The sequence below is a fragment of the Agelaius phoeniceus genome, chromosome 5 (genome assembly GCF_051311805.1).
Source record: "Agelaius phoeniceus isolate bAgePho1 chromosome 5, bAgePho1.hap1, whole genome shotgun sequence".
NCBI classification, from domain to species: Eukaryota; Metazoa; Chordata; class Aves; order Passeriformes; family Icteridae; genus Agelaius; species Agelaius phoeniceus.
Window position 1 is genome coordinate 48,015,582 of NC_135269.1, and position 10,000 is coordinate 48,025,581.

Consider the following 10,000-nt stretch of genomic DNA (forward strand, 5'->3'; position numbering starts at 1 on the left):
TTATAGTGGAGAGATAAATATTTTAGACAATGCTTGTTTTTTCAGTTGCAGTTTAGCACAAATCAATTAATCTGATTTCCTGATGCTTCCTCATGCCAGCCAAGTGCACCTGTTAAGATAAGCCTGCAGGAAGGATGCGTGTTTTCTTTACCTGGAGCCGTGTGTGGGTGAGGATGCTGAACTGTTGGTGTCTCACGTATCTCAAGTAAAATAAATCTCATCTGTGCTAATTTGCAAAATCCAGTTGCCAATTTTATTATAAGTCTGTGTTTTAAAAGGCCTTCAGAGGCCCACCATATGAATGTCCACTTAAAAGTTTTATACTACAGCTTGAATTCTTCAGAATATCAGTGCTTTCTGTGTTGGGATCAAGGCACTGTTGTCCCACTGCTGCCTATTTTATCAGTTTTTGAACTTTTTACTTTATTCACACCTACCGTCTTCACTAGTGAGGATATTGCAAATACTGAAACGATTATATCACTTTGAATATATTATTTTTTTACCATGAAAATTATATTTTTTCTCATGAAAGATGCTGATTTTGATCACTGATGCAGATGATACGTATTCTTTCTGATTATACTATGTCCTGTAATGTAGAACTGGAAGCTCTGTTTTTCTGAAAGAACTTCCAGCACAAGGTGTTTGGGCATATTTCACATTTTTACAGGGAAAACTTATTTGAGCAGACAGTAGTGTATCAAACCATTTATATAGATACTTTATTTTACACCTATTAATACCAATACTTTATTTTACAGTATTACAATGGTGTTTGGCCTAATAGGTGTTTTAAGTGTATTAACTTAGGAACATATTTAAAAATTATGCAATGACTTGTCTGTGCTTAACTCAAGCTTTGAAAGTTGTTTTGGATAAAGAAAAAAAAAAACACCTTTATAAATGTTCTCTTAGCTTTCCAAATTTTTTGTTCTCACACATTCAGCTATGTCCTTAATATTTGGCATTTTGATTTATTAAGCAATTTTAAGTATTAAAGGCTTTTAGCGTACACCAGCGCAAGACTTCAGATCTTGTGTCAATGATGAATTAATTCCAGCAGAGCACAAAAGTTACTATTATTTAAGCCTAGCTCCTCACCTCTGCTTTTCCATCACAGTCCGGTTCTAAAAGGCCGCAAGCTGGGTTCCGTCTGTCGGAGGGAGCGAGGCAGCGCCGCTGTGAGGGCTCCTCCGCCGCCGCCCCGCTCCGGCCGGGCCCGCCGCGAGGGGCTCCCCGCGGGGGCGCGCGGCCAGCGGCGGCTCCGCGCGCTCCCGGCGCCGGCCCCGCGGGGCTCCCGGGGCGCACGCGGCTCCGCGCGGACCGGGCCGGGCCTCGCGTGAGCGGCACGTGCGCGGCACGCCGAGGCCGGGCCGCGCGCGCAGGGCCGCCCCCTGGCGGCCGCGCCGGCGCCGCTCCCGCCGCAGCCCCGGGCCGGGCCGGGACCTTCCTTCGTGCCGGGGCCTTCCTTCGTGCCGGGGCCTTCCTTCGTGCCGGGGCCGGGCCGCCCGCACCACCCGGGCCGCGCCGGGCACCGCAGACCCTGCCAGCCGGGTATGGCACACACCCCGCCATAAACCGAGGAGGTTTAATTGCGGCACCGCGCGCTATCCTGCTATTTGTACAAATAAAAGACCCCGTCTTGATGCAAAATAAACACAAAAGCACTGTTGTGACTATAACAGGGAGTCATATACTAATTTATATAATAAGTGGTTGTGCACGCTTTATTCAAGATTATGGCTGCAAGAAATGGCATGAATTGCTGGGTGTGTTTAATGCTGGATTATAGCAATTTGAAACATGTCAAACACATGGCTAATGCCTCATGCTTCACTCATTCTTGCGTAAACCTGCATAGCCACCATCCATTATACCCCTGGTAACAACACAATTCTGCAAGTAAATATTGTTACACTAAGTAACCTTTCAATTCAAGTTGTTTAGGAAGAGAAAATGCAATCTTGTGCAGTCAGTTCCAGTGTCAGTTTAATGTTTCAAAAGGGAAGTGGTGTAGAGAATAAGTATCTGTACAGTGACTTGCCGCCTTAAAACCCACACGCCTGCACGTGCGGGCACACGGGTGCATAGAAAATGTCCAGTTCGCTGCAGGGGAGAAAAGTACAGCTGTAGCTTCGAACTCAACGAGGTGGAGTATTTCTTTTTTTGGTGTGGGTGATAGCTTGGCTGTCCTGGCAGGATTAGGTATTCAACCTGCAGCTCAACCACTCTCTAAAATTATCCACAATTTCACTCTCTCTTGCAGACAGCAGAAAATATTTCCCCATACCTTTGTTTAAAACATCGGGTAGCAAAGCTTATATCCCACCTTTGGCGCCAAGAGTTGCAGAATCACAACAGAAGTAGGTGCTGGTGAATGTGTCTGTGAATGTGGGTGCGTGTGTGCATGTGTGCCTGTGTAGGCATGCTCATGACTGACAGCGAGTGTGACAGCAAGAGAAAAGAGAAGGATTAGAAAGTATGAATGTCTATAAATGTATGTAAACAGGGACCTGTATATTTTTTCTTGTCCTATTTGAATTTCCAAATTTACAGCCTTAGTATCTGGGTGATACCTGTCTATTTCCTTTGTGTTTATTTATGCTTATTTTGGTAACAATCTGCACTACTGTTGTAAAAACAAGAAAAAAAGTACATTAGTTTGCTCAGTGAGATGTTGCAGTTTCAAATTATTTTGCTACCAATAACTCGGATACTGATACATAGACATTAGAAATCATCCTTGTTTGTCTGTTTTCAGTGCTTCAGTTTGTGAGGATTTAGAGTTGATAGTACATACACATGTGTGTAGACTCATGTGTATATGTACATCTATGCAAAAGAAAAGAAGGGAAAAGAAAGAGCTTCTATGCTCTTGCTTTCTCTAGCAGCCCTTTTTTAGTTGCTGACAGTGAGGAGGGGGCTGAGGACAACCAACCCAGTGCATTACTCTAGCCAAAGTTTTAGTGTTGTTCTTAAAAATATCATTTTAAAACTAGATAAACACCCCCCAAATTTTATTTTTAACATAAAATTATAGGGTCTCTTTTATCTTCATAAAAATATGTCTTGTTCAGTTCAAAATAAATTGCCCTTTCTAGTACTGTTACTCTGTAGTTTCATTCTGTCTGTACCCAGCTGTTGGATCGGATTTTTTGTTTTCTATTGCCAGAGTGGTGTTGCTGGTCATGTTATGTTAAAGCCTGTTCTGCTGGCTCACAGGCACTTTAACTTTAAATGTAGAGCCTGAACTACACTCTGGGGCTTTGCGAGGATACAAAATCCACAAGACATAAAACCCTTTGGTTAATGTGAACTGGAAGACATTTAACCCTTCTTTGTTAATTGCAATGAAACAGTCAGAGAGATATAAAAAGAGGAGGGATGGTCTATTTATTTATTACATTTCTAGGTGTTTTGTAATGTTTTTGATTATCTAACATTTACCCCTCTTTGCCCTTTTAATGTGCCTGGCTAAATGTACCACTCTTATTGTCTAATGTTTGAATTTGTAAAAGATGAACCTGTCTCTTGGTTAAATCTTTGTTTCACTGAAGGATTTACGTTTGAATTTCCCAAATTTCCAAATCCTTGTAACGATACAGCTGATGAAGTCTCAAATAAATTTCCACTCTGATATACACGTCCTTTTATTGAAAGTAAATATTGTAAAAATCGGAAAGGGCTGTCTGCTTCCACAGTTGTGGCATATCCGCATTAGAATTTTCATATAACTACTAAGGGCAATCAGACCCTTTTCTCTGAATATTTTAAACATTGTACATGTAAAATTTATGCCTAATTTGAATACTTATTAGCTGCCTAATCTCAGAAAAGAGTATTAGCTTTGTTTTTGCCTTGTAAAATTCATCACTGCTTGTATCACATTTTCCATTTCTATTATTTTTCTTTGCTGATGTTCATAAGTGTTTTAGGAGGACTGTTTCTTCATAAACACATCTGGTACTGCTGTTGTTTACTGGACTATAACAGCTGCCCTCCTTTATGTTAACTGTGTTTGTGTTTAGGCTTTTTGCATCCTGTTTATTTCTGACCAGACCATCCTTAAATAACTCATCTTTTGCTATTTTAACATTTTTCACACAATATATACTTTTACTTTATCTTGTAGGATCTTGTTTCTGCATTTTAATTAATATCCCATGCAGATAGTTGAAGTTGTAATGATCCTTTTCCTGCTTTCTTTTCTTTTTTTTTTTCTTTTTTTTTTTTTTTTTTAAGGAAAGGCAGTTGCTCATACTTTGCAAGGGAAAAAATAGCTAAGTTAAATAATTAGGCTAAGCAGCAAGCTTTGTTTCCTTTCCTAAGTTTGCTTACACATCCCTCTCCCGTCAGAGGTGTTTTTTAAAATCACAGCTGAGCCAGGTTGTTGTGAGGACTCTTGTCAGTAGGTCGGGAGAGAGGATGAAGGAAGGGAGCTGCATTCTGACCCTGCAAGAGCAGGAGAGGACTTTGGTGGCTCTGAGAAGAGACGCTGACCTTTCCATATTACAGATACAAAATGCGCCTTGAAATTCTGGTTTGTAAGGGCACGTTGGTTCTTTATTTACTGCAAAGATTTCAACTGATCTTGGCAGGACATCTCATTGCTATCCTGAAAGTACAGTATATTTATGCAGTGAAAATGATAAAACATTTATTACTGTAGAGAAGGTAATATGCATAATTTATGCTGTTTTTAGCACAATCATTAGTGATATTCTTGATAGATTTTATTTCCAGCTTTCATATCTAATACATGCCTGGAAAATTAATTTTATATCTTTCATTTATTTGCCTATGTTAAAATTGAGTTTTAAGTCATCTTCAAGTGAACAGTTTGATTGCTGCTCATGCATAAGCTTAATTACTTCCCAGGAAGGACAGTATTAAATGTTTTAAATGTCAGAAAAATAAATGAATATCAGGCGTTTGATTAAAAAAATAGGCAATATCTGACGTGTTTGCAGCAGGAGCTTTTTCTTAAAATGCCTCCGAGGCAAAATTTTATTTAGTCACAAAAAAGGAGAAGCCCATTATACTATTTATCATTGGTTGATACCATATGATTTGTAACACCCTTACAAAATTTTAATTTTGTATGATTAGCTGTGCATCATTAAACAACAGCCTTGCATAAGATATGCTGTAAAATTCTGACAGAATCAAGATAGTGAATATTTTAAATAAGGCTGTATAGTCATCCATGGTTGTCAAAGCTAGATAATAGGAAATATAGAGCAGTGTGTGAAATCGTGCCTTCACTTAAACTGGTTTTATAGGTAGACTTTAAAACGTAGTCGTTCATAAATGCTATTGACCATGCTGCGTGCATGGTGTGTTATTTTGGCCGTTAAATGTAAGCACACAAAGCTTGCTTATAGAAATCATAATTCCAGTGATTAGCAGCTGTATGAAAGCAGAGTTTGCATTGCATTTCTTGGTAAACGGCTCCGCGAGGCTTTTTTCTTCTTCTAAAGATGCTGTCTGTGTAATTGGCAGAGAGGCACATCTTGATAATGGAAGTGTGAAGGTGTAACGCGTGTGTTAATTGATACTTCTTAATCACTTTTAGGTATTAAGTCATGATGCAGGAATCTGCGACAGAGACAATAAGCAACAGTTCAATGAATCAAAATGGAATGAGCACTCTAAGCAGCCAATTAGATGCTGGCAGCAGAGATGGAAGATCAAGTGGTGACACGAGCACTGAAGTAAGCACAGTAGAACTGCTGCATCTGCAACAACAGCAGGTAAGTTTGTTTTGTTTCCTGTTTGTTTTTAAACAAATAAAGGGCTGTTTTCAGAGGGGGACCTTTTTGTAGACCCTTGGTGCGTGCTGAATGCGGAGTGTCGTGGAAGTGAAGAGTGTGGGGCATTATTTGTTGTTGTTTTAGTGCACGATAATGCTGAAATGGAAGGATCCCGTTCTTGTGGCAGCAGCATCTTGCTGATATGGCTGCATGCCACCAGGCTTGCCTGGTGATTAAAATCCTGCTGCGTATTTATAAAAGTTGTGCCGAAGCCTTGCAGTGCATGTTTTCAGGAGCTGTTAGTTTACTGTGCGGTTCGGCGTGCAGGACGTGGTGCGGGCTTTTCCACCAGAGGGCCACATTACTTGAGACTTTGCTTCGCTTGCAATGAATTGTGCCAAAGTCGGAGCTGGGCAGTGAAGGGACCCTAGTGAAGGGACCAGAGTGACTTTTCTCAGTAAAGATACTTTGCTGTCATAGGTGTAATTAAAAAATGCTGGTTAGTTCAAAAGCACTGAAATAAAAAAGACAGCGTTCCTGTCTGCATGTGCTTGCGTGTGCATGAGCTGTAATATGGATGTGTAATTTTGAAAACATGGGAAAAGAGAAGAAGCAGCTTTTCTGCAGGTCTGTTTCCCTTCTCATTTTGAAGACATATTTTTTAAATTGTCTGTTCGTGTTCCCAACAATTTAATGGAGAACTACTGTTATGTTTAAAACTGTAAAATTCAACCGTCCTCTGGCTGCTGACACCACCTAATTACAAGATGCAATCCATTAATTTTTGTCACTGTAAAATTTCTCTTCCTTTTAAAACCTGAACAAACAAAACTCCTACTTTTTCTGCCTAAGGAGTTGCCTCTGAATCAGGGAACACAGATTGTACTAATGCTGTGAAGCCCAGATTGTTTGGTAAACAATCGGGGTCTGATTCTGCAATGTGCCCAGTACCTGCTTCAAACTCCTGAAAGTCTTCGCTGCCTCATCCTTTATTTGTTGAGCCCACTCAGCACCTTTGGAGTTCAAGCCCTTAATTTTAAATGCTGAGGTTTTTCATTTCAATGTCAGGTATTACGTTAATGGAAGGAAAGTTGTTTTCTGTCAGGTAAACTATTATAAAAGTGCTATTTTATAGAAACATGTTTTAACATGATAGATACATTGCATGTGCATGGGCCTCTGAAATAACAGGTCATAATAGCTCTTAAAATTGAATAATTTTTAGTGCTGAATTAAGCAGTGTACACTTGCTACATTTATAGTTGAATGTTTTAAATGGTGACAGAAAATGTGGAAGAGGGAAATAGTTATAGATTGAAATATGAGAAGTTGTTAAGGCTTAAATCTGTGCCTTGCTTCAAATTCAAGTGTATTCTGTTTTAACAATTGAGCACTTAAAGCATGCCAGTCTGAAAAAATACAGGTTTCAGTGTCTTCATTATGTTCTTAGCAGGTTTCTACCTCTCTCTATATACATGATTATGTATATATACACCTTGTATTTTTATACTATTTTAATATAAAATTGTATACGTATAAATAAATATAAAATTTAATATTGTTTTTGTTGAAAATCATGCCATCATCTTTATTCAGGTGTTCAGGTTTTAACAGAATTTTAAAATCTTCGTTGAGAAAGAGTGTATCAAATTGGTGACTATGTTTAGGAAACTAAATTTAAGTGAAGTACTTTAAAACACAAAAATGCTAATAGAATAATGTGCCACTTACATGTTTCTCAAAGTAGCAGTCCTAGGCATGTGTAGCCAATTTGTCCATACAGCCAGAGATTCCAGTAGACAGCATTTGCAAAGACCACAGAGAATTACAACTGAAGATGAAAATATCCAGTTGAGTTCTAATAACAGACAGGTTCTGAGGGGACAGGCTTAGAAGTGACAATCTTTTCTTCAAAATTGTGATTAGATCTTAAATAAGCAGACAGGCAAAGTAAAACCATGGGTACAGTTAATAGGACTCAAGAGGCGTTTTATGGTAGGGTCTGCACCATAGGATTTAAATACAACTTGAGTTAGGCATATGAATCCTTCTATAAAATATGTTGATGTGAAACATAAACACTAGTAAACATACAGTAGGATGTCCTTCAGATAACAGGCATAGCTTTGTGCTACTTTTGCTTTTCTTCCCCTTTTTCTGTTTCTTTTCCCCCTCCCTGTTTTTGAACAGAGGCCTTTTGAAATATGAATAAAGAGGAAAATGATGGTTGCTTTTATTATTGTCACTGTAGTAATTCTGTAAATGATGTTTTTAATTTGTGACACTTGTCTGGAAAACTTTGACACACAGAAAAACAGAGGAAACCCTAGCAATTATTATTGTTAGGTTTTTTTATTGTTTAAATATGTGCAAGATGTACTCATTTCATGGTTTAACATTCTGGATTTAGCTTCTCTGAATCATTTTATTGGGAGTCTTCAAACAGAAAAATCAAGTTTTTAATAGCTCTTTTTTTAAGGAAGCAAGTAAATGATTGCTGGTTTTAATAATTTCCTTCAACTAGGCAGCTGCGTAAAGGGATGCTAATGCTTAAGAAAAGGTTTATCAGCCAAGTAAAATCATAAAATAAGTTTTTACTGTGGCATGAATATTTGCTGGAGAAAGTTAAATGAGAGAAATTTTAGGCTATGCAGAAGACTAGTTAGGCTAAATTAATTTTTTTAAGTTATTTATGTATGGATTTATAGAAGGGAAATAAGATAGAACAGACTTTATTATGTTCTTGTAGGCAACTATATGGAGTTTGGACGCTTGTTATTTTCTTGATGAATTGTGTTGTTGTGGTCTTTATATAGAAATGAGAAGTTTGACTTAAATCAGGGAGTTATTCCTCATCCATGTATCAAGACTGAATGACAGCATTCTATAATATATTGTAATATATACTCGGTGATAAATGGATTGGGTGCTGTCACAAGTCATCAGGTCGGCTTTGAAGATGTATGACTAGGATGTAAGCAACTTCTTATCTTGCTGTTGATATTTATAGATTTATAAATATTGCTAAAGTGAGTGTAGAATTTTATTTTAAAAATATGATGCAAACTGTAGTCTGCTCAGACTTGTCTTCTGCTTTTTTTGGCTTACGGTGAGCATCCTCTTTTGTATGTGTACATTCAGACACTTCTGAGCTTTTCATTTTCATTTTTTTCCTTGTATATTAAAATCAGTGTTAGATACTAGAATGTATAATACATGAAAAAAAGCATATCCTTGATTAAATACATTGACAGATTATTCTGCATTAGATGTAGAATTTTATTTTTATATTAAGTTTGTAGAATTAATTGTTTGTGTCACTAAGGTCAAAATAGTTGCTAAAAAACCATGATTGCTTTGCAGGGTAGATTTGAGCTTGCATTTTGAGCATTCATTAAGTCAATGCTACCAAGATAATCTTTTTAAATGTTTTATGGGAATTTATGGCTTAGAAGCTGTTTCAGTTGACTATGTATAATGTTATTTCTTCAAAGCAGTTTTATTTTGTTAGTATATCATTACTAGCATTTTATTGTTACAAAATATGAATAATATTTCCAAAATTAAAAATATGCTACTATCATTCAGGTTTTCTTAATGATGAAAAAATAGAAGTTTTGTTTTCTTGTGTGTTTTTTCCTCATGATTATTTAAAAAGGAGGAGGAAAATAATAGGAGTTTGTTTATTATGTGAAGTCTTAAATTAGGTGTTAACAAAACTTATGTTTCTGTATGTTGGAAAGTAATTCTTTTTACTAAACTGCTAGAAACTTGCATTTTGGCTCTTTGAAAGAGAAAATAATTTTCTCATACTTTAGAGGAAGTTTTAAGTAAAAAGTGACATAAAAATGTGCAGCTGATACACCTGTAGCAAAAGCCATAAAACATACTGATGATATTTAAGTTAAATAGAAAACTTCTTACTGCATCTGATTGTACTTATTATTACTCAAATTGACCCCAGCATATTAGGCAAAAATGTCTCTTCCTAGTGATTTAAAAAAGAAGTTAAAATTATGGAAAGGTATGCAGAAGTGTTACAGGCTTAAAAGAGCAAAAGTCTGCTAGGTTCATTTATAGGACTTTCAGAGCAGCTATTACCAAATTAGCAGATGTTGAGCTAGTAGGGGAAATTCAGGCACACATATGGTCTAATCTTTAATTTATTATAGAATTGAGAATGTCCTAAAATACCAGAAAGTAATTTTACCAAAGTCCTGGTATGCCCCTAGAACTATTTCTTA

General features: G+C 37.3%; 1 protein-coding gene across 12 annotated transcripts in view; it reads left to right on the plus strand.

Annotated features, from left to right (window-relative positions):
- Positions 1–10,000, plus strand: part of FOXP2 (forkhead box P2) — a 405,984-nt gene that overhangs the window by 211,244 nt on the left and 184,740 nt on the right. For 9 of the 12 annotated variants that reach the window (XM_077178958.1, XM_077178957.1, XM_077178959.1 and 6 more), the window contains one exon: positions 5,579–5,756. In XM_077178958.1, the coding sequence (XP_077035073.1) occupies positions 5,589–5,756 (168 nt within the window). In that variant the 5' untranslated portion in view covers positions 5,579–5,588. Of the gene's footprint in view, positions 1–2,344; positions 2,367–5,165; positions 5,363–5,578; positions 5,757–10,000 lie in introns of those variants that run through there. The other 3 variants (XM_077178956.1, XM_077178955.1, XM_077178962.1) reach the window with 3 other exon arrangements.